Source organism: Antechinus flavipes, chromosome 6 (assembly GCF_016432865.1).
Source record: "Antechinus flavipes isolate AdamAnt ecotype Samford, QLD, Australia chromosome 6, AdamAnt_v2, whole genome shotgun sequence".
NCBI classification, from domain to species: Eukaryota; Metazoa; Chordata; class Mammalia; order Dasyuromorphia; family Dasyuridae; genus Antechinus; species Antechinus flavipes.
In genome coordinates this window covers 28,375,007-28,400,507 of record NC_067403.1, presented here as the reverse complement: position 1 = coordinate 28,400,507, position 25,501 = coordinate 28,375,007, and the positions used below count along the sequence as shown (strand labels likewise).

General features: G+C 35.8%; 1 protein-coding gene across 1 annotated transcript in view; it reads right to left on the bottom strand.

The window, feature by feature from the left end:
* WDR19 (WD repeat domain 19) overlaps window positions 1-25,501 on the bottom strand; it is a 65,064-nt gene that overhangs the window by 33,255 nt on the left and 6,308 nt on the right. Inside the window, exons 4-19 of the mRNA XM_051964943.1 lie at window positions 24,931-25,046; window positions 23,140-23,255; window positions 19,050-19,130; window positions 17,449-17,561; window positions 16,452-16,625; window positions 13,630-13,700; window positions 12,471-12,643; window positions 12,268-12,382; window positions 11,543-11,649; window positions 9,321-9,443; window positions 7,968-8,117; window positions 5,809-5,956; window positions 5,341-5,545; window positions 3,983-4,142; window positions 2,281-2,391; window positions 658-767 (exon numbers count right to left, since the gene is read on the bottom strand). Of these exons, the coding sequence (XP_051820903.1) occupies window positions 658-767; window positions 2,281-2,391; window positions 3,983-4,142; window positions 5,341-5,545; window positions 5,809-5,956; window positions 7,968-8,117; window positions 9,321-9,443; window positions 11,543-11,649; window positions 12,268-12,382; window positions 12,471-12,643; window positions 13,630-13,700; window positions 16,452-16,625; window positions 17,449-17,561; window positions 19,050-19,130; window positions 23,140-23,255; window positions 24,931-25,046 (2,073 nt within the window). The remainder of the gene's footprint in view (window positions 1-657; window positions 768-2,280; window positions 2,392-3,982; window positions 4,143-5,340; window positions 5,546-5,808; window positions 5,957-7,967; window positions 8,118-9,320; window positions 9,444-11,542; window positions 11,650-12,267; window positions 12,383-12,470; window positions 12,644-13,629; window positions 13,701-16,451; window positions 16,626-17,448; window positions 17,562-19,049; window positions 19,131-23,139; window positions 23,256-24,930; window positions 25,047-25,501) is intronic.

Here is a 25,501-nt window from a genome sequence, read left to right as displayed (position 1 = left end):
ATTGATCAAGTAAAGTGTCTATTGGCAGTGAGTGATGTAAAACTGGAGCTCAGACAAAGAATAGGGCTGAATATGTGGCTATGGGAATCATATGAATGGAGATGGATAAAGGAACTCATGGGAGCTGCTGGGATCACCAAGGGAGGAAGGAGAAGTAAAGATAGAAGGTCCAGGAGTAAGACGAGAAGCAGTGGAGGCAGGGAAAATGGGCAGCTTCCTCAAGAAGTTTAGCTAAGAAAAGAAGGAAAGATAGAGGATGAGAGCTGGTAGGGACTCAGATCAAGTGAAGTTTTTGTAAGGATGGGTTTTGTGAGGCAGCAAGAATAGGCCAGTAGAGAGGAAAAGTTAAAGATTAGTGAGAAAGCAGAAAGGATAAAGGGGGCAACATTTTGAAAAATTCAGAGGGATAAGAACAAGGGGTACATAGTCAGGGGTTTGCCTTGGCAAGGGGAAGGGTTACTTATTGTGATTTTGCTTGGCTTATTCACTTTGGGATCATCTATGATAATTTTAAATCAAAGGTTGTTTAAAACTTAAAACTATCATTTGTGTTACCACACAATACTTTAACTGAATGTAGTACCTATATATTTGGTAATAATTAAAAAAGAATATTTTATATTATTATTAAATGGACATATAAAGCAGATAACATACGTGAACTCAAGCTGAACAGCATACTCCTTTGATATGAATGGGATTTGTTCCGGAGCAAGACGTTTAGCAAGCTGTAGTGCACTGTCCCAATGTTGCAAATCTTGTCTCATCTGTTATTAAAAGAAATGCCTTAAATTTGACATAGGGAAAATTCACATGCAAAAGTTGGATCATCATAAATACTATTTAATAAAATAGTATCAACAAAATTGTATTAAAAAGATAAACTATGTGATATCACACAGGAATTTAAACATACACAAAAATCACAGTAGATCAGTGTTCAAAAAACACAAAAATATAATAAAAGATATTGGTAGAATTAAAACAATGCAAATCTTTCTTCTGTTTTTAAGATCAATTTATTGTATCCTGTTCTTAGTCACAAATCCAAAAGCATAAGTGATCACATGTAAAAATGATTTCAGGTCCTGTATCTTATTCAAAATTAAATCAACACTCTCATTTTAAATTATTCTTCAGAGTTCTCATATGATGGTGTAGAAAGAATACTTGGTTTGGAGTCAGGGAACATAATAATGTGACTATAAGGAAGTTTCCTCATCTGTAAAATGAAGAGGTTGGACTTCAAGTCTTTTCACCTTATAATTTTTTTTTTCCAGATCCAGGAGAATATTGTTACTATATACATTTGGGCAGGGTAGAAAGAGGATTATTTCTTTCTCCTTATTCAGACGTGCTCCAGAAATTGACCCAGTTGCAAAAGCAGATTTATTCCTATATTATTGAGTCCTAGTTTTAATTCTGAAATTTAACTTCAATCTTCTCAAAGGATGTTATATAAAATATCAAAGAATTCACTGAAGAAAACAAATGATTTCAATAGATTCAGAATCTCATTAGTATGGGTACTTATACTTCTAACACAAAATGCCACATTTTTATATATTATCTTTGAGCACACTAATTTATTTAAAAAGTGTGCCTAGTATACATTCGTTAATAAATGTACAATTTGTCAAAATAAAATTAATCTCAAAGTAGGTAAAATGTATAGGGGTGGCAATCTGTGTCAGTGACAGAAATCACCACTAAATATACATGAGCGTATATATTCATAAATCGTATTTTATATACATGAATATATACATGATTTAGGAAGGTAGGGAAGAAAATGAAACTTCAAATAAATAGGGTATTGAAATACCATATATATGGTCAATATTGCTTTACATCTTTTAATGCTTCTTTCCACATAGATCATGTTTGATACATTACTCTTTGGGATTTATGCAGAGAATGAGAAGCTGCTGAGGGGGTACATTTGAGTAAGTAGAAAATATGACTACAGATATGAAATCAGATGTACCAAAGGAATATCAAAGTCTTAGCTAAGTATTCATCTTCCCTAAGGTTTCAAAATATAAGTTATTTTTTCTCAATAGTATTCTATCTTTCCAAATATATATAGACAATTTACAACATTCGCTTTTTTGTAAGATTTTGTGTTCTAAATTTTTTTCCCTCCATTCCTGAGAGAACAAGCAATCTGATATAGGTTATATATGTACAATCATTTTGAACATATTTTCACACTATCAAAACATGCTATTTTAAAAAATAAAAACAGAGTTAATATAAGAATTGAGGATAAATGGATACCTCCAGTGCAGCAAAAGGATAGATAGATGACAAATAAAGATCCTGAGCCAGACTGAAATTATTTGAAAACATGGCAAGATGTCCCGCCAGAAGGTTATGATCTTCTATTCCCTGAAAACAGAAGTATTTTCAAATTACAAATATTACATGGATTTAATTTACTAAGAAACTATGCTGAGTTGGATGTGATGGTTTTAGGAATTCATGTACATAGAAATCGGGGAAGCTTTGGGCAAAGAGATGAGATTTTCCTTGAAAATATTTTGACATGAAGAATGAATGAGTCAGAACATGACAGGCCTGACATGTTAAACTCTTATCTTCATTTGCAGCTAATTTAATCTTAAGATTGAAACTGTCTTGATATTTTGGGAAAATATGATCTCAGTCTCTGGTGCTAGAAGACTTGTTGGCACTAACCCAATGCTTGGAGGTCAAACCATTATTGCACTGTTATTCTGGATTCGTTCACTTCAGACTAAACCCTTCTAGAGCCAAAATCGCTAATGAAACTTTCTGAGCTTCATTTAGACAACCTTTGGGAAGGAGAGGAAAAGTTCTCTCAAATGAGAGGTCGTCTGACTGCGACCTGGTGAGTCATCACGTGGCTGTCCCCTCACCATTACTGGCTCTGTAGAGACTTATGGATAAAGTCATACAGACTTATGGATCTATGAGAGTCTTTGACATTCACTGAGTCTGTTTACTTGGCAAGAAGCTTTATCTAAAGCTTCCATCCCTCAGAATGTCTTTCACCAGTGATGGGGAATTCATAGCTTCATGTTATCAAACACTTCATTTTTAGAGAGTTCTGTTGGTTAGGAGATGCAGCCTTTTATTGAACTAAAATCTCCCTCCTTAGCAATTTCTGCTCATCAGTCTCAGCTCTACTCCTTAGAGTTACACAGCCAATTAATAATTCTTCTATAAGAACTTCACTTTTCTACATTTTTTCTTCCCCACTTTAGATATTCCTAGTACCGGGCTATTCTCAGATCACATTCCAATTTCTGTATCATTTAAAATATAGTACTTGAGACTAAGTGCAATACATTTTATGTGTAGTTTAACCAGTGCAGAGGAGAGGGGATAACTAGGTTCCCTTGTACTTGACATCACACTTCCAGTCATGTAACTATGATTATATTGTTTTATTTTTTAATTGAATTTTTATTTAAAAAATATTACTAAGAAAGTGAGTGTGATTACATTAACATTTTGGATAATCACAGTATATGCTTGACTCACATTGAGTTTGTAGTCAAGTGGGATTACTCAATCTTTTTCATGTGAATGACTATTATGTTACACATTTTATTCCTATTGAAATCCATCTTGTTTGAATTGAGGAATCAGTTCAGAAAATCAAATGTTGTCAAGAACTGAATAGACCATATCTAAATACACAGCCAAACTTTGCAAAAATTAAACAGATTTCTAGATTTTTAAATTTAAGAACTTAAGCATTTACAATTTAATTTGGATGAATTAAATAATCCAAATATGAAATGGTACAATAACAAGACCAAAATTGATAAAACTGAATAAGAACACATATCTTTAGAAGAAACAGAAGGAAACTGTTATTATTTTTCTCATCCAAATATACAATAATAGAAAAAGGAAATAGCTAAAACGTAAGGGTTTAAATTACTTTAGCGATTTAAGTGAAATCTTGAACTGTCCTTTCTTTATATTTTACCTTTACTTGTTCTAGAGACATCACCATTCCAACATTTCCAATTGTCCGATAAACTCGGATGGCAAACTCCACCTCCATGTGATGTAGGCAGGCTCTGGCAAGTTCATTCCAAGTATCTTGATCATTGAGGATTTTGCACAATTCCCATGCATCAGAAAATCTACAATACAAAGTCAAAGTGACTTAAAATTATTTAGAGATCAGAGGTTCTTAACCCGAGGTCTATGGACACTCAAGTGATTTCAGGGAATCAGTACTTATATGGGGAAAAAAATACATTTTAATTTTTACTAATATCTAATTGAAATCTAGAATTTCCTTAAATTATGAACATAGTCAATAAGCATTATATTTAGGAGTTTGTAAGCTTTATCAGACTATCAAAGGGATACATGATACAAAAAAGATTAAGAACCCCTGCCAAATATGATTAAAAAAATGCCTTCTAAGGTACAGCATATATTTTTTCCAACTCTTCTTAATCTGTGATATTTTTTTAGAGCTTACTCAAGCAACAGGAACCATTTTCTTTTTAAAATAATATTTCTTTGTATCTTCAGATCCTTCCTTATGATCTTATTTATTTCCCCTGAGAAAGATATAGTGCTTTATGAGGTACTCACTTAAAAAATTATATTCAAACCCTTAGAGTTAATCCTATTTTCCACTTTTAGTAATACTTAAAGAGATAATACTTCAGGTAAGAATGGACACTCATTCCTCTACCATTCTGAGAAAATGAGCATGATTCTAATTATATTAATCTGACACCTAATTAAACACATAAATATATTTAGGAATTTTTGTTGTTCACTTGTTTCAATCATATCTGACTCTTTTTGGCAAAGATCCTGGACTGGTTTGCCATTTTCTTCTCCAGCTCATTTTAAAGATGAGGAAACTGAGGCAGATAGGGTTAAGTGACTTGTTCAGGATCTCATAGCTAATTAATGTTTGAGGCTGGGGTTTGAATTTGGGAAGATGAGTCTTCTTGATGTAGTACATGGTGTTCTATCCACATTGTCACCTAGCTGCTCAATATTTAGGAATACCAACATATCAATGTATATTATAACAAAATTTCATGATATTGGTCAAATTTCTTTACAGTGAAACTGAAGAACTGTTCAGATTTTTGGTTATGTAGGAAATCTACCATACCCAATACAAATATATCATAGGCTAGTTATTAGATTGGGCCTACATATTTATTTTCTATAGCCACATTAAACATTTTAAATTGTTTTCTTGGAAATTATAACATCCAGAATGGAATCTGATTCACATCACTCCAAAAGCAAATAAAAAAGTTCCAAAATTTTATGTGCATATATGCATTTATTTATTTAAAATCCTACCTTTTCAGCATTAAAGCCTGTGTCAGCATTTGTTTCAGTTCACTGGGCTCAGGGTCTTTTAAACTGCCAAGGAAGTTATGGGTGGTGAGATAGATATTGTTGGTTTTTCCACTCTGTGTCTGGCACGTTAATTCTCCATTATATAACAGCAATGGTTTATGAGAAAATGGAACTTTGGTACCACCTGCCAAAATTACTTTGGAACCTGGATTACAGAGACATTGTTTTAAAAAATTAAGATTTTTATATTTGTAACATTTTTAGATCTGTTTTTTGAATTGAATTGAAAAAAAAATCCCAAAATCTGTTTAATTTTTGCAAAGTTTGGCTATTTAGATATGGTTTATTCCATCATTTTAGATACATCTGACAAAGCTGATGGCAAACAAAACATAAATAACTGAAAGGTTAGAAGGCCAAAAGAAATCCTATTAATCACTAAAAGCACAAAAAAGATAATTTAAGTACCTTGTATAGTATCCTTATGAAAGACAAATGTATACACCTTGTCATCATCATAGGCAATAAATACACCTTTATCCAAAGGCCAGTTTTCCCAAAGAATACCTTTAATAGTTGGTGGGAAATTTGGAATTTCATAGCTGATATCATTAACCTACAAAAAAAGCTTTATTAAATTAGTCCACAATTTTAAATCATTCTCATTAAGCTTGGAAGAAGAGTTTTTATAACTCCATTCCAATACGGTTCCACCTTCACCCACATTCAACTTAAAATCCCAGAGAAACAGAGAAAAAGCTCTCACATGATAATTTGACACCTTGGTGTTACCATATAATACATCAAAATATCTAGATAAAACCAATAATTCTAGGGACCTGGGGGAGGGGGAATTATTATGAGATGTACACAAATGAATCTTCATACTAAAGATAATAACTGGGTCAGGAATGACAATTTTGTAGCTTCAAGTTTTTCAAAATGTAAATACTCTCTTTAGAAAACAAGAATAAACTGTTGTGAATTAATTTGATTTAAATAAATGTCAGTAGCATTTTGTTTCAAAGCCTGTTTGATAATGCATTCTAATAAAAGTAAAACATGTCTTTGTACGGACATGAGATTTAACAAGCAAATAAATATAAACCCATAGAATGCGGAACACAAAAGGTCTTTTGACTATCTTGAGAGAGTGAGAGCAAGAGCAAAAAAGAGAGAGAGAGAGAGAGAGAAAGAGAGAGAGAGTGTGTATGTCTGTATATGCAGAAACAACTTCTTCCTATATCTCCTTCCCTTGTGTGCTTTTAAATATGACAAAACTTGTGAAGAGGCCCTCTGGGGGTTATTCTGCTGGCAGAAGAATTAATAAAATAATGGAATGGCTGCTCTGTCAACTGACAGTCCCAACAGAGCAGAGGGATGAATTCTTCCTCCTCTAAGGCAGTAGAAAAAGCCAGCATTAGACCTGCTTCCCTTCTTCCTACTTCCACAATGGGAAGAAGCAGACTGAATAAATACATATTTGAAAGAATACAGGCAAGTAAACAGAATAATTGTGTGCAGTGGGAGCTGAAGAGTGAGGTATTCTCATATGTATGCAACAGACGTGGTTTCCTTTAAGTAGGTCATAAAGCAACAAACTGTGAAGACTGAGCATACAGGGAGAGTTTAATGGAATAAAATAAAATGTACGACAAATTTAATGGGACATATCTGATGATATGGAGGATGGTGATGGGTACCACAAGGCAATCAAGCAGAAGTGACTGCGATCTATTGTTTTGATGTAATTCAGTCCATCAGTTGAGAAAGGTCACGGACTGAGAGGCAGAAGGCCTGGCCATTGACCCAGATTCTACCACCGACTCCCCATTTGGCCTGGGACACTCATTTCACTTTCTAGAATCTGGACGATTGTTCACATGAATTCTTAGGACCCTCTCAGCTGTTATATTTTATTATTCTACCTTAAGATTTCAGGGATCAGTGAGGAAGGAAAAGGGAAAATGGGCAGAGTTTGAGACTTAGGCAGACATCTGGATCTGCAAGGCAGGCATGCTAACACTCATGCTTCTCTGCAGCCTGGCAGCTGCTCTCCCACAATGTGCTGGGAGCTAAAATAGGTCCGAGGTGAATGAAATTAAGGTAGGGAAATAGCCTTGTGGAGGCAGTGGGATGCAATGGAAGAAGTCATGGGTTTGGAGTCAGGCGGTGGGGTGCAATGGAAGAAGCCATGGGTTTGGAGTCAGGCGGTGGGGTGCAATGGAAGAAGCCATGGGGTTGAAGTGAGAGGATCTGAGTTCGAATTGTAGCTTACTGCAACTTATTACCAGGATGGCTGCTTTGGGCCACACTTCACCTCTTGGCTACAAAATGGGGACAATGGGCTTGAGGACTGTTAAGGTCTCTTCTAGATCTAGCCCATGCTCCTAGGGGCTTTTCTGTTTTGTGAGATGAAGCTGAGAACTGAGGTGCCAGGTGCTGATTCTCCATCAGGAGCTGAGCAGGGGAAGAAGGGAGCGTGGCTCGTACCGACTCTACCTGAATGCTCCCTTAAGCATCAAGGGCTCACAGTCACAAAACCTTTCCCTTCTTGACATATTCATTTTTTTCGTTATTAAACTTAAGAACTCAAATATACAATTGAAATGATTTTCTGAACTTACAGGACAGTAGACAAATCCTTCACTTTTTTCATCAATGAATACCAATTTTGTCCCATTAGGATCAGGAAAAACTTTTTTCACACTGACAGGATGTCGATATTCATTCACATATTGCCAATCTTCAATAAAGAAATACCTAATAACACCAGTCTAAAAAAAATACAGTCATGAAAATATTATGAGACATTTCCTATTTTTAAAGCAAATGTTTCATACTTTAAAGAAATATTTAACTCAAAATGCAAGTAATTTTGCTAAATCTGATATTTTCAGATTTTCAATTATATTTTTAAATTCTATACTTAGAAGAAATCTTAATCATTTGATATTTCTATATCAATGATTTTAGGCATATATCTTAGATCTTAACTGTAAATATATTTAGCAAGATTTTAAAATCTGAAAACAAGCATAAAAATTTGGGGGATTAGAAGTGTTAGTCAACTATGGGGTTACAGTAAATAATAACTCATTAGCACACAGTTGCTACCTTTGTTCTGAAAGTTTAACAGAGCACCAATAATTTATATGACACTGCAAAAAAGTAGGGGACAAATGGTAATGGAACTGGTAATAATTATGCAGTAAATGACTTATCTTCTTGTAAAATTTTAACTTTCTTAGAAGAACTTACAGTTCTTCTGTGAATCAAAATAGAAAGATGTGACAGAGCTTTGAAAAAAGTTAAAAGTATTTTCGATAAATAAAGCATTATGACAGTTGCTCACACTGTTCTGTATACAGAATATAAAAAAAAGTATGCCTGATACCAAAAAGCATGAAAACATTTTCAACATGCAACATTTTTCCCTACTATTTTTTCCATAGAAAAGAATTCTTGTGACTTAATAAATAACGAACTTAATTTCTCTTGTACTTAATGGCATTTTAATCTTTTTCTCATTTTTTTCAATATTTTATTTTCTAGTCTTTTCTAAAAACCAGTGGATCTTATTGTTTTAATTATGTTTAATTTAGTGTCGTGAAACACCAAATATCAAAGAACAGGACTTCTATACCCCTAAATTATTAAAATCAATGTCTTACATATAAAATGATCCTTTACATTTTACCATTAATTTGTTTTCACTTTTAGCTGTTCAGCAAAGGCTATATGAATTTCAAATACGCAAAGATGAGGTTGATTTCATGCTATAAGTTAACTGCAAAAAACTAACAAAAATGATTAAGCACATTGAGAACATTATCTCTACGTATGTACTTGGCCTTATGTTTATGAGTTCAATGTCAAAAATAGACAGAGAGCCATGAGCTACTATATGATCAATTAACTAGAAATAGAAAATTTCTAAATATTACAACCGAAAGAAGTGAAAACAGAACAGTACATACATCTGTGCCATAAATCAGGAAATCTCCAGTTAAAGCATGGCACAAAATTCGACATCTGTCATCCACCTCTGGAAAAAGTCGAGTCTCACGTTCTTCTTCGGCTTCTAAAATCTCACTTTCTATCTAAAATGGTAATAACAGCCATTTAGAATGTTACAAGCTGGTGGGGATTTTTTTCTTCTATGTCATACAAGGTCACTTAGCTGGCAGCTCCCTGGTCCAACTAAATTAAGAGGTGGGTATGGATGACCCAGGACACTGCCAGCCCAAGGAGAAGCCCTGCTCAAGGACAAGGACGGCAACAAAAGCACACCACAGTCCTGTAGGAGTGGGACCAGGAGCCAGCTGAGAATGAGGAAAGCCAATTGGCAATGCAAAGGGTGTGGTTTTTTGAAAGTCCAGTGTAAAGGGCAGGAATTTTGGAGAAATATACTTAAATATCATTGATTTAAACAAGGTGTTAATTCAGTGGAATTGATAAGTTATCTAGTTTAGCTTGTGAGTTCTCTAGTTCAATATGATTGCCCTAGTGATATAATGATTGGCTTATACTTGGTTTACTGTAATGATGTAATTGTAATAAAGCATATAAACTGGGACAAACTCAGCCAGAGACAGACTCGGAGAAGACAGAGGACTGGAGGTGGGAGCTCAAGCTCTCGGACTCAGAGAGACTTCAAGACAGAGACTGTCGCGGTGGCTCTCCTGCATTTCCTCCACTGAAACCAAGAGCCATCTGAAGGGCCTCCAGAAAGCTAGCTGAGCCCCAGGTGAAGGAAACAGACTGTGAAGGACACAAAGATTTTTGGACTCTATCCCTGACTATTCTCGTGGTGATTATTCAGATGAAAACAAGGCTGGTCCCGAGACCTCCAGAAAGCTAACTGGAACATTACAGTCGAGTTGTGGAGAAAAGGGAGAACAAGGAAGGGAGAGAACCACCCTTTTTAACTGGTGGGCTGGAGATGACGGAAGCCTCGAGAGGAGGCAGAGATGCTCATTTTCCTCTGCAAAGGGCAAGACTGAACAAGGACAAACCCGGCTGGGAGGAAGCTAAGATCTGGGGAGCGCAGCCACAGTGGGGAGGATATGGTTGCCCTGGATGAGTGCCAGTCATCTGGCCCAGATCCCTCAACTGCTTGGACCATGGGATGTACCAAACACAGTCTCTCAGACATGAGAGATAACAAACATCCCTGCACTCCAGGAGCTTACACCCCCATGGGGGAGGTCAGTCCCCACATTGCTGATGTTCTATGGGACCCTACAGAGGGTTTTCTTGGCAAAGACACAGGAGGGTTGGCCATCTTCCAGCTCCTTTGATAGATGAGGAAACTGAGGCAAACAGGGTGAGGTGACCTGGTCAGGGTCACACAGAGAGTAGGGGCTGAGTCTAGATTTGAACTCGGGACAAGGAGTTTTCCTGACCCCCAAGCCCAGGTTCTGCCCACTGTGACAGCTGGCAGTCCTGTACACACACACGGAAACTCCCTGAGAGCTTTACATGGTACTGCGACTTCTGGGACCCCTTCAGAGCGTGTGTGTGTGGATACCCACATGTACATACATACACACACACACACACACACACACACACACACACAGTACAAGTATTTTCGGTAAGATGCCCTGGGAACCTGGGTAGGGGCCAGGAGGCAGTGTAAGGAGAAGGGAAAGTTTGGTGCAGGTGAGACAGGAGCCAAGTTTTGGGGAAGTAAGGAGCCTGGCAGGTAGAGGAGAACAAGAAATGACTGCCTGGCTTGGGGACAAAGGCAGCACAGAGGCCAATGACAGAGACTGTCACCGTGGGGCCGGACTAGAGGGTGGCCAGAAGGGTGCTCCATCAGCTGAAGGTCCTTGAGGGAGAGGGACTTGTAATTTCAGCCAAGGCCCAGCCCGCCCCGGCCAGGCACTGAGCCCCTTACTCACTAGTATGAAGGCCAAAGAGCCTGGAGGTGTCAGAGCCCGGCTCTGAGTGTACTTGGTCCTGGCCTGAGGCCCCACCTTCTTCCCTCGGGCTGTGCTGCTCCTTGGATTTTTGACAAGGAGTAAGGAGAGTCACAGGAGCTTACTGTGTGTCCAGGCGCAAGGCCTGTCACTGGTTTGGCCTGTTTCCCCTCCAGCTCCCAAAGTTTTCCTTACTATTAGGCCTTAGTCTACTCCTCTTCTGTTCCCACTTATCCCAACTCCACAGGCCTTCATATTCACAAAATAAGACTCACCATATGTAACTGTATTTTGCCCTCAAAAAGTACAGCAGCATAGTCAGAATGAAGGCACATTTTAGCGACTGTTCCCAGATATTCAACGTCTTTCAATTTTTTCACATCTGTAGAAAATAAGAAGACATTAAAATATGGCAATGTAATTCACACAAATGTTGCAAAAAATTCAAACTAATTAAAACTTAAATTATGACTATCAACATTTCAAAACTTCTAAACCTTGACATTTTCTTCCATCTTTTTACAAGAAATTTTAGCTGCTTTGTGAATCTGCATTGATGACACCCATGAAAGTTTACACAAGATACAAACCTAAAGTAAATTATCACATGTAAATCCTAGTAATAGATAGCTCAATGAAAATGTAATGCCATTTTCTATTTGAGTAAATCATACTCTGTCATGCTCTATGACTGATAGCACATAATCTCCAGTGGGGAAGTGAGTGAGTGAAGAAAATGTCTTTTGTTTTCAATTCCCAATATTTGAAAGGGAAAAAAGCAAAAGGAGCCATGAAACAAAGAACAAAGCTGTTTTGGGAATTATGAAAATTAGGACAATAATGTTCAAAACCTTCTAAGCTAAGGAACGGTGCTGTATATACTGCCAAGAAGGTACACAAGAGAAAAGGAACTTTCCTTCAGGCAGCCTATGAAGCGCTCCCTTTTCTCACTTTTGTGTCATAAAGAGAGTTAAAGTAGCAAAACTGGGCTTAGACTTACAGCCCTCTCCAAGTGCATAGAACCAGGCCCGATTGTTCATCCCCACAGCTAGATGATAAAGACCAATAGCTAAGAAGTTGGGCTCCACGTCAACAGAAACAGTGATGGGTAGCTCCTACAAGAAAAGCAGTCATTGGAAATAAGCTGCTAAAATTACTCTGAGTTTGTCTATAAATAAAATAAAAATAATGTATTTGTCATACTCCTTCAACAGGATTGGCTACTGTCACTTCGAGAAGGGAGGTGAGATACGCAATCCGTGTGCTGCAGTTGTCCCCAAGAACAGGAAGTTTGGTCAGGAAAACATGGAGTGAGCCTCTTTGAGTAGACACTGCCAGCAACTGGCCATCATCTGTCCAAGACAGACTACCCAAGCCTGAAATGATTTTTTTTCAAAAGTGAACCATAATTAATGAACAAAACTTCTACAAATTATATTTATTTTAGTATTTCAGAGGGGAAAAGGTAAATTTAAAAATATTTTATTTCATAATATAAATACATTTTTAAATTAATTCAATGATAGTTATTTTCAGAGTGGAAATTGTACCAGTTAGTTTCATATAAATATAAAAAATGATTCAACATCCAATTAAAGAGTAAAGTACATTTTTGCATTTGTAAACACAGATTGCAGTTCACAGATTTGGAGTGGGAAGGAACCTGTGGGAAGCCAGATGATAAAGGGAGTTCAAGAGATTGCAGGGTGACGTAGCTCAAAGCTTCTTCTCCTGTGAGTTACAACCCCATAGGGAGCTGGGTCACTAAATAGAGGGCCACGCAATGACCAAATGCGTGATGAGTCTGAGGTGTTTCTGGTAGCCCTCGCCCAGGCTGCATCGCACACCCTTGCTGTGGCGTTGGGTATGAACACACAACATGCACACTCTGCCCTGCATACGCACTGGCACAATGCAGCTCCGGCAACCGCTGCCAGAAACAGTTGGCTCAGATTCACGACCAGATTGGGTGAAAAGGGGTTGCAAGTAGAAGAAGTTTAAGAAGCCCTGATCTCCCTAACGTCCGAGGCAGGGTCTGGCTATAAATAAATCCAGCAGTCTATCCTCTACTACCTGGCTGCCAAATCAAGTCTAATAAAATCCATAATAAACATTTTAAACATAGGGACTCCTTGAATTCAATTTAGATAGCATTAATTAACTAAAACAAATACAAATTAATTCAAGTAATGAAAATTCAAATAATAATAATAATTCAAATTTAAAAGAAATACAAGTAATGTAAAGGTACAGGGTATCATATCTCAAGCTTCCTGTGATAAATAGAAATATTAAAATAACAAACACTATAACATTGTTAAGCAAATGAATTCAGTGGTAAACTAAGAAATTCATAAATTACCTTTATTTTCATCATCCATATTTATTATAGCATACATTTCTTTTAGTTCCGAGAGGTCATGGATTTTAATACTGAAAAAGAAAATAAAAATTATTAGTTTTACCTAATATTTTTAAAAATAGAAAACTATCAACTACCGCTTGATTTAAGGAAAACCAAAGAAATCACTAAAATACAGAACTTACCATCATGTTTTCAAACACAGATTCAGCCTAAGTAAAGACGTTTAGATTGGGCACATTGAATTTGCTATGGACAAGGACAAGAAATGGGATCTTTGAAATACCAACTCCATGTTCTATGGTATTATCTTAATAACCTGTCCAGTTAGGTCAAGTTCTTTTAACTCATAATCTCAATAAAACTCAATATTTATTTCTTAAAATGTCTTTGTTACTAGTACTATCATTATTACTAAGACTCCCCAAAATTAAGTTGTATCTTCTAGCAAAATATAATAATCATTTTTGATGTTAATTTTGTTATTAAGATGCTGGATTTATTTAACTCTTCTCTGGGAATACATTTCTAACATTTTGAAATGTGTATTAACTCTTTCATTTCATGCATTTAATAGAATTATAATGTTATGAAAATTAATGTAGTTCTAAAAACTAAATGTCTCCAAAAATAAAGGTAAATGTACCAGTTTTATTCCTTATCCACCCACACAATCATGCCCATTGTGTACATCAGTACCTGTTTTAGCAGAATTGATTAGGACATGGCCAGAAAGTCAGAAGCAAGCTATTTTTCCTTTGTTCCACAATCTCAGACTGTGCCTCTATGTCCAGCTACCTATCATGCATATCTAGTCAGTCATAAGAACCAGAAAAAGCAATTTAAGTTAATACGTCTCACTGAGAGTTCATACATATTAGACAAGATTTTAAAGAACTTGAAAATGCCAAGATTCTATGATTTCTATGACATTAACATATAAATGTAGCAGGTACTGTTAATTCATAACAATTCTAAAAGAAACTTTACCACAAGATTTAATGTAAAAATCTAAGCAAATATATTTTAGGTCAATATTCAACATTTTCATTACTTCATAATATTTTTAATAAGATATGTGCTAAACTGTAATTCAAAATGTTTGTATTCTAGAATTTGTTTCAAATATCCTGAAAAGAAAAAGAAAACATAAATCAAAAAGCAAATTAAATGAAGAAATAAAGTTTCAGGGATTTTCCAGTCACAAAATGTATAAAATGTATGGCAAGGGTTTCAAAGAAAATGGTAATAATAATAATTTAGATATAGCACATGATAATACTTAGCACAGTGCCTGGTACATAGTAGATACATAATAAATGTTTATTGAATTAAATTAATATTTATAAAATATTCATAATATTTCTCACACTAACCTTGTGGTATAAGTAGCACAAATATTATCCCTATTTAATAGATGAGAAAATTGATTCTTAGAGAGAATGAGTGAAACACACTACTTGTGGAGTGGTAGATCTATTATGGAAAGAAATTTGGAAATATGTTCTAAGAGTTACTAACCTGTGCAAACCCTTTGGCCTGATTATAACACTACTAGACTCATACTTCCAAAGATATTAGAGAAAGAGCCATCTAAACAAAAATATATGTAGTGACTCTTTTTGTTAGAGCAAAGAATTGGAAGCTAATATAATGAAATATTATTGCATAGAAAAAAATGACAAAAGGAATGGCTTCAGAGAAACCTGGGAAGACTTGTATAAATTAATGTAGAAACAAGTGAGCAGACCCAGGAGATCAATATACATCATAACCATCATGTTATAAAGAAAAGACTAAAGGTTTCTAAGCAATGTAATGACTAACCATGACTCTTAAGGCCACTGACTACAGATATGTTACCTACTCCCTGAGAGAAGAGTAATGGACTTAAGGTGCCAAATGAGACAGATATTTTTGGACACGACTTGATATGGGAATGCTTTATTTGACTATGCATGTATGTTATAAGTATAACACACTTCAATTTGGGTGGGGCAGGGGAAAAGGGAAGATGGATAGTGATAGATTTACCAAAAAAGGGAAAAAAGAAAAGAAGGTCAGAAGGAAAGGCAGATAAGCATTCCAGCTTTGAAACTTCCATGTTTAATTTAACGTACTTGCCAGGAAAAGCAAGATGTATATACTGTAAGTTTCATATAAAATCCCCTCTTTTGGTCTTATTTTGCAAACTGAGATGCTCATTTTATTTGATGTTAGTTGAATTTAGAATTATAATTCTTTTAAAAGAGCAAATAGAGGAGTAATAATAATTTAGCTTCTCTTCCTGTGTTCTACATTTGCTATGGCATTACTTTTGTCCCAGTTATTCAAGTTTGGCAATTCAGTCATTACTTACTCTTCCTTCTTTTAGGCCAATAAACAGGCAATCTAAATAGAAAGTTTTGGTGGCAAAAATCAACCTAACTGGAACTATGTTTTTGAATCGGGGAAAAGAGATAGCAGAACTTCGTAACTGGGAGCTGTATGAAGTGGTGGTAAGGAAAAAGTCTGGAATGTGTAGTTGGGATATCTGGCTGGGGCAATGTTAGTCCAGGATAAAGCAGATGCTGCCCCCTCCCTTGTCTGTCTCTCTCACCATATACAATCCTAATGTCTAAGGTGTATAATTTCTGTATCCAAAGAGTACAGAGCACTGAAGAAGGAACATGAAGAACCAGGCAGGTTTGATGTACTACATATTCATCTTGTACAATTTCAAACAAATTTCATTCCTGCTAGATTTAAAAAAAAATGATCTTGCTGGTTCTGTCGTGGTGTTTTCTGGAGATTTTACTTAAGGACTTAGATGTATAACTTACCAATTGTCCCCACACGTGGCAGCTTTGTTAAGGGACTGTGATATTGCAATACTACTTAAGTTATCCTTATGGTTCCGAGCCTGAAAGATCTCTTGACCAATTTCTCGAATATGAGTTGAAATGACAACAAAAATTCCACGTGAGAAACCAATCATTATATAGCCATCTCCATACCTGTAAGCAATACAAATAGCAATGTAACAGTTTGTCAAATTAAAAGCAGTTATAGCTAAAGTTTTCAATAGTTTGGGGATTATCATTATCACTGGTAAACCAGTAAAGGTCTTTTAAATAGATAATTATAGAATTAAACAATTGAAATTATTAATGACCTGCCAGGTCATTAAACACCACTAAGTGTCAGGGATACAAAGACAAAACATCCTGACCCTCAGGGATCTTGCACTTGAATGGGGGAGGACAACACGCACATGGAAACAACAGATACAAAATTTATACACGGCCTTGTTGGTGAGGAATCAAGAAAAGCTTCATGTAGAAGGTTGAGCTTGAGGGATTCTACAGGCCTGGCCAACAGCCAATCCAAAGGAACAGAGTGGGATGTAGTGAGAGGAAGAGCAAGAAGGCCAGAGTGGCTGACCGGCACTGTACAGGAAGGAGAGTTAAGTACAATAAAGCCAGAAAGATTCATCTCAGCTAACTCTGTGAAAGCGTTAGAAGCAGACAGATGAGTTTGTGTTTGAGCCTACAGGCAATGGTGGCCATTAAAAATCACTGAGTGGAAGAATGTCGTGGTCAGACTGTTCTTAAGGAAACTGATTTGAGCAGCTGAATGGAAGCTAGATTGTAGTTAGGAGAGACTGGAAATTCATTTTTAAAATTCAGACTTGCCTTCACTTTATATTCTTGAAAATATTAATGTTATAAGACATAAATTGTGCAAGAATCAATGAAAACAGATAAAGGAAAATGAAATGTTATTACTAATTTGGAAAAAGATTCAGACTTTTATTTGCTTTAAAATTTTTGTACTTACCAACTGTAACAAACAATGCTGCCATAACGCTGCTGAAATTCCAGATCAATTGGGCTATCTGGATCATTCAGATTGAAAAGAAATAAAGTTTTCTTGCCAACCACCACACTTATCTACCAACAAAATACAAAACAGAGTGAAACAGAAGGCACAGTGCTTCATGAAAAAAGATGAATGCTATTTATATGGTAGAATCTAGTGTCCTGCACCAGCATTTTGTTGTAATCCCTCACTGTGATCCTGACTCCCGAAAGCTATGCCAGAAGAAGAGTAGCCCTGGCAGATCCTGCCAGGCAGAATAAATACAGAGAATGGTCCCAGCAATGGACCATTTGGTGCCTCAGTTGACCATGACCCAGCCTAGCTAAGGTCAGAGATACTCATTATCAAGTTGACTTTATGATGGCTCATTCTTCAGCTATGGCAATTTGTAGGCTATCTAACCAAGTCATCGAGGAGTTGTGATTGACTTTGGTGGAGGCAATACCTATACTGCCAAAATTGTTTATCTGTGAAGAATGTAAATAGGAATACGATTTTTTGTACTACATCCTAAAATTAATTATGTAAGATATGTAAAATGTATTAGGTTAATGTACTTTGGGAATCTGGAAAGACTTTAATAATAATTTCAAGATATTTTACTGTATATAACAAAGTCAACTTTATGCAATATTTTTAAATGAATGATGTCACTAAAGTGCTATGTAACTAAAATATGTATGGGCTCTAGATAATTATAATTTCATACATCAGTTTTTCCACAAACAAGTGCAATTTTTGCTCACATTAGACCAGGGCATATATAAAAGGTTCACAATAAGGGGCAACTAGATAGGGTAGTAGGTGGAGCACTGGCCCTGAAGTCAGGAGGACCTGAGTTCAAATGTGATCTTAAATACTAGAAGTGTGCCCTGGGAAAGCCACTTAACCACCACTGCCTTCCCCAGAACCCCTCATCTCCCCCCCCCCAAAAAAAAAAAAAAATTAAAGTTCATGTTAAAACGGTATGGCCCAAAATGAACTATGCTAGCTTCTTATTGGCTATTCAAAAGATGCCATCCATTTCCCATTATACATTAGTAGCAGTTTGTGATACTAGAAAATTTCTTCTGGAATTTATGTCATTTGTGAAAAGTATTGCTGATAGGTTCTTGATAAACACTTCTGGTACTTCTTGAATGCCTGGAATTTATTTTGTATTCTTCTGCTATGGTAAAATTATTTTTGTAGTTTATTTTTGCTGAATTCTAGGATTTTGTCACAATTATCATATCTGTAAGTAAGAATAATTTTGTTTCCTTTTTGTTAATATTATGCCTTTAATTTCCTCTGGTAACTTATCACTAGTATTTCAGAAACTATTAAATGATAAAATATAACACATCCTTGTCTTATTTATAAGGAAAGTTTTTAAATATTTAACCATTGCAAATAATACTAGATTTTGGTTTTAGATATCAAATCCATGTCCATCATTTTAAGGGGTGTTTAAAGCAGTTTTAACTTTTTTTTTTTTTAAAGACAAATGAGTTCTATATTTTTAAAGTTCACAGAAACACTAAGGTGATCTGAATACAGACTTGATTCTAAATTCTTACTGTGCTTTCAGAAGTAGAGTTTCTGTCGTCAGTCTTCATTGTTGAAAACTGCATATCACTAGGCTCTGATCGGACTGGAGTCTACGAAATAAAAATAAAAACAATTATGACTCGGGATGAAGTTCAATGTGGACTTATTTCATTTTTGGAGATGCCATGGTTTTCTGTGCTCTGGCCCCGTCCATCTGATTAATGTCCCCACTCAGATCTCAATAATTCTCAACTCTAGGATGTTACAAACTTTGTATCCTGGGTTTAGAGTACCTTTCCTCTTCATTTCTGATACTCTCTTTCTGCCTTCCAGATTAGGCATATAATTTGTGACAGAAGCAAACGAGAAGCCTAATACATGAATGTAAGAAACTAGAATTCAAAATTTCAATGGGCAGAAAGAATAAGCTAAAATCAATAAGCTATAATTTAATGGGAACAAATTTGAAATCCTGCACTTAAAATTTTTTTTTAAATAACTTTTTATTGACAGAACCCATGCCAGGGTAATTTTTTACAGCATTATCCCTTGCACTCACTTCTGTTCTGATTTTTCCCCTTCCTCCCTCCACCCCCTCCCCGAGATGGCAAGCAGTCCTTTACATGTTGAATAAGTTACAGTATATTCTAGATACAATATATGTGTGCAGAACCGAACAGTTCTCTTGTTGCACAGGGAAGAATTGGATTCAGAAGGTATAAATAACCCGGGAAGAAAAACAAAAATGCAAATAGTTTATATTCATCTCCCAGTGTTCTTTCTTTGGGTGTAGCTGCTTCTGTCCATCCTTGATCAACTGAAACTGAATTAGCTCTCTTTATCGAAGAGATCCTCTTCCATCAGAATACATCCTCAAACAGTATTGTTGTTGAGGTATATAATGATCTCCTGGTTCTGCTCATTTCACTTAGCATCAGTTCATGTAAGTCTCACCAGTCCTCTCTGTATTCATCCTGCTGGTCATTTCTTACAGAACAACAATATTCCATAATGTTCATATACCACAATTTACTCAACCATTCTCCAATTGATGGGTATCCATTCATTTTACAGTTTCTAGCCACTACAAACAGGGCTGCCACAAACATTTTGGCACATACAGGTCCCTTTCCCTTCTTTAGTATCTCTTTGGGGTATAAGCCCAGTAGAAACGCTGCTGGATCAAAGGGTATGTACAGTTTGATAACTTTTTGAGCATAGTTTCAAATCTGCACTTAAAATTTTTAAAAATCACCAATTCACATGGAAAAGACATGGGACTTTTGGAGCACTGTAAACTCATAATCTTAAAAGTTTGCTACAGCTGCCAAAGAACTAAACTTATTTAGACTGCATTAAACAATGATACTTTCAGAGAAAGAGAAGCAATAGTCTCTGTGTACTCTGCAAAAATCAGACTATATTTGGCGTATATATTTAGAGCTCTGGGCAGCCCAATTTTAAAGGAGCAGGGAGTCCAGAACTCAGCTAGCAAGATACCGAGGGGCAGAGAATCCTAAAGTTTGGGATTCCACTGCATCTTGGTGTTAAGGATCAGGCCTGGGTGAAAGGGCAGTTCAGTTCTCCAAGAGCCTCCGCAGCTGTGGATTGTGACACTTGAGGGAGTTGCCGGGGCAGCCTTTACTGACACAGGTGTTGCTTGTGGATTGGGAATGAAATAAATTGGAGGCAGAAGGAAGACGAGAGAGAGGTCAGACAATGTAACGGCCTCTCAGTCTCCTTATATTATTATCATCCACTCACAAGAAGAGATAACGATTCCAGGTACTGGTGTCTGGATTCTGGAAACCACAAGAGCTGCAGATAACATCTTGGAGTATGTACTTTTCATTTTTGCCTAGCACAGTGCCTTGCACACAAATTGTGGCCAATCAATAAATGCTTGTTGAATTAATTAAAAGTTTCTCATTAGATTTCATGGCTAGGATGGAGAGACGATATAGTAATGTGGATTCATAACTGATTGAATGATCAAGCCCAAAGAATGATAATCAATCTCAATCTGGAAGGGGAGCTTTAATAAGTGCCATAATAATAAGTGCTTCTTTAATTTAATAAGTGCTTCTTAGCCCTGTTTGGTTAAAAAAATTACTGAATAACTTGGGTGAAAATACAGATATATGGCAGGCTTCTTAATTTGATTAATTCCCTTGATAATCTTGAAGTTTTGTTCTTCCAGATGAATTTTGTTATTTTTCCTAGACCTATAAAATAATTTTTTTGGCAGTCTGATTGGCATAGCACTGAATAAGTAGATTAATTTACGTAGAATTGTCATTTTTATTATTAGGCTTATCAAATTTGAAAGAAAGAGGGGAGAGACAAGCTAACTTTTGGAAGAATGAGGATCAGTGATAAACCCACTTCTAGGAATGTCCTTTAGATGGACATAGATTAATCAACTAAAACTTTGGGGTTACTAATTCACCTAATTCTATTATTTAACCCTTATTTCTCCATTTTCCCCCACAAGGTTATCGTGATAAATTTTGCCAAATGTCTTTCTATTTCTAAGGAATTCCTCTGAAATGTTATGAATGTGGAAGGACTCAAGTTCTTAATGAACTCGACTTAGTGTCTAGTGGTGCCTGATTGATTTTTGTGTGATGAAAAAGCGTTCTTTTAGTAATCCGTTCTGATATGGCTATAATCCTTACTGGTTTGTAACTTATGGATTATAAATCATTTGCATTTTAATGTTTAAGTAGCTTTCCATGAGTTGTCCAAGTTTACTAACGATAATCTTACAATCATATCTATGAATTCTTTTAGTATTCATCTTTGTCAGGAGTATTGAACTCATTTAAAATAGTTAAGTGTTTTCTTAATATTTCCTTGCCTTCTCGTTTTTTAATGAACTCTTAAGCATGTTTGTTCTTTTCTATCTAGTTTGAAGAAAATTCCCCTTGTAAAATACTTGCTGATGAAATGATTTCATGGAAAAAGAGTTAGTTTCTGAGTTAGAAGGACCTGAGTATAAATGCTGCCTATAAAATATTTCAGCAATATATAACCCTGGGCAAGTTCCCTAACCTTCCTCTCTCTCTAAAAATAATTACTTGATTTACTTTAGCATTATTCTATTAAAAACTTTTTTTTGAGTTTCAAATTCTCTCTCCTTCTAACCCCTCTCCTACCCACTAACAAAGTAAACAATACAATATCAATTATGCAGGAGAAGTCATGCACATATTTCCAAGTTAACTATGTTGCCAAAAAAAAAAGCAAGAAAATTTTTAAAAAAAGAAACTATTCTACACTTAAGAGTTTATCAGTTTTCTCTTTAGAGGTGGAGACATTTATCATGGTCTTTGAGATTCTTTCATAGCTGATTGTCATTATGGTACTCCTGTCATTGGGTACAGTGTTCTCCTAGTTTTGCTCACTTCACTTTGCATCATTTTATATATCATTGTACTGTTCAATGGCCTAGGTAATTCCACGTAGCACAGAAGATACATACCTGTATCAATAAAGGTAATTTCCTCATCTGGGAATTCGCTAAATCAACAAAATCACAGGTCCAGTTTCTAATGCTCTGGTTAAAGTGAATTCTTGATTACTGAAAGGTGGCTAACTCATTTAATTCTAAAAGTTTGGTTTTTTGTTTTGTTTTGTTTTGGTTTTTTTGCAATTTTTATTTCCCACTACATGTTATCATCGATAGAATCCAATTAAATTAAAACCTGGAAATTTAATGTGAGAAGTGTCAGAAAAATGAAATAAATGATAGTGTTAAATATAACCTTCTAATATCATGGAATGTAAATTATTAGGAGAGGTTAGAAAATTTGTATATACACTTATAAGTTTATCTTAAAATGTCCTCCAAATCCATTGTCAGAATACAACCAGAAGGAAGGTAATCCTCTTCAAATATTGTTGAGGTGAAATAAGAAGGGAACAAGTATAATACCAAAATCCCATTTCTAATATGTCAAGGACTTTTCATATTTTCAATATGAATTTAACAGCAAATAAATAGAATGTTCATATTCTGCCACAGAGTACAAGAAGTTTGGATCATAGGAAAGATGTAAAATTTTGGATGTTATTTATATGGACTAAGTTTTTAATGATGGTGAAAATTTGCATTACCTGTCTGAGAGTGTCCCCTTCCTGATTACTAACTGTTATCATTTTATCTTCACTTCCTAAGGCCAGTAGATTCTCTGAACTCCAACAGCCACACGTGATTCGTTTAGTGTGTTTACCTGAAAAGCAAACAGTCTTAGCATAGATACTTTTTTTTTTTTTTTAATCAATGAAACATAGCCAAAACCCTTAACGGCAATGAAATCTGAAAGCGTAAGTGGATCACTGAGAACTGGAGCCAACAGAGAAGGAATTAAGACTATCTTATGAAACTAGTGTGCTGTCATGCTTATAACATTTCTAATTAAAGCATACTGTCAACATTTAATACATAATTTCCATCAGAAGTTACTGAGAATAGGAACTTTTTATGAAATCTGATTATAAATAAGAATGTAATATCTATTTATTTAGTCTATTTTTTTCCTCAATAGTATTTTATTTTTCCAAAAACTGTAAAGACAGTTTTCTGTAGAGGGCCGAACTCTGAAAAGGTACATTTGAATCAAGGATAGCATGGTGCTTATAGTTAAGCTCCTACTTAGTGTGAGATAATGGTTCTCTATATGATGATGTAATGGCTCTCCTAACAGTTGGCTATGCTCAGTGTGCTGAGGTATTTAAGGGAGTCTCAGCCACAGACACAGAGAAGACTTCAGGCAATACTAGACTCCGTCTTTGACCAGCCACATGGTAGTTCTCCTGCCTCCTTCACTTCTCCAAGACCAAGGCCCGACTTAGGCCCCTCCAGAGAGTTAGCCCGGACATTAGAGTTTTCAATATTCTTTTTTTTGTTTGTTTGTTTTTGAGTTTCAAATTCTCTCTCTCCTTTTTTGCTGAGGCAATTGGGGTTAAGTGACTTGCCCAGAGTCACACAGCTAGGTTAGTTAAGTGTCTGAAATCAGATTTGACTCAGGTCCTCCTGACTTCAGGGTTGGTGCACTATCCACTGCACCACCTAGCTGCCCCTCAGCATGCATTTATTATATAATTATATAATTCTAGATCCTGAGAAAACCCTCCTTTCCAAATGCTCAGGGTAGTGATTGTGGATTTAGGTGGGACAGGAAGGGCACAAAATGATGAGTGTCAGAAGTCTGGAATTATTCTACTCGGAGGGATACCAAATTGATGATTCAGTTTGTTGCTTCTAAAGTGGAGACCCAATGAATAACCCAAATGAATAACCCAGGGGACTCTGGGGAGGAAAGTGAGTGTTACTTGGGTGGCAGCTGAGACATGTTTTTGTTTGTAGGTGCTGATGAAGTTACCATTGAGCATTTACTAGGTACCTACTCTGTGTTAGGTACTGAGCTGAAGATACAAAGATACACACAGGCCAGTCCCAGTTCTTCAGAGAATTCCCGTGCTATCAGAAGGAGCAAAAGCTATGTGTTACAGTAGTTACGAAGTAAATACGAAATAATATGGGGTAGAGAGAATGGAGTTCAGGGAAATCAAGAAAGGTTTTATGTAGAAGGTGGTACTTGGACAGAATTGTGAAGAGAATTGGAATTCTTGAAGACTGATATAAGGGAGGAGGTGCAATGTAGGCATCGGGGCCAGCTAGTGCTAAGGCCAGGAGTCAGGGCCCAAAGGACCTCAGAAGAAACAGCAAAAGACCAGCTGGGCGAGATCCCTGAACACGCCCCTCTTCATGCCTCGGTACTGGCCTTGGTTTTGGAGGGCCATTTTCACTAGTCATATATTGTGGGAGACAGCTTTGAAGATGTAAAATCTATAATGCTAAAGAGTATTTTGTCAAGATTTAATATATTTTCAGTTACAACTTACCAAGGACAGGGATCTTTCTAGAAGTCTGACGATTATATATAAGCAAATTTCCCTTCACAGTTCCAGCAGCTAAGAATGCTCCATATTTTGACCAGAGAAGAAAAGACATTTGATCCCTGCAACATTTAAACATCACTATAAGGGATAATCATAGTAATAATCTTTAAGTAAGTTAAGAATTATTTCATAAAGAATTTTAATCATTTGATTCGGAAGGTAGATTGTCAAATTGCAACTTATTCCTTCAGCATAAGAGACTCGTCAATTAGAAAATTTACTCTAAAAGCAGATGACTGATCTAAGGTTCAGTCAGCAGTAAAAGAAACTGCACATTTAATTTCACACAAGTACCTCAAGTTTAATGTGGACATGATAAATCGCGGTTCTGGTTCTACTACAAATAATTAGAAATAGGAAGGGAAAACAGGTGACTAAAGTATTTATAAATTTATAAAGTTTTAATTGATAGCACATATATCATCTACATGTATATGTATTTTCTTTTTCTAAATGGAAGTAAATTTTAATTTAATGTGTCACTGTATTTACAGAAATTTAATCAAATTATCAT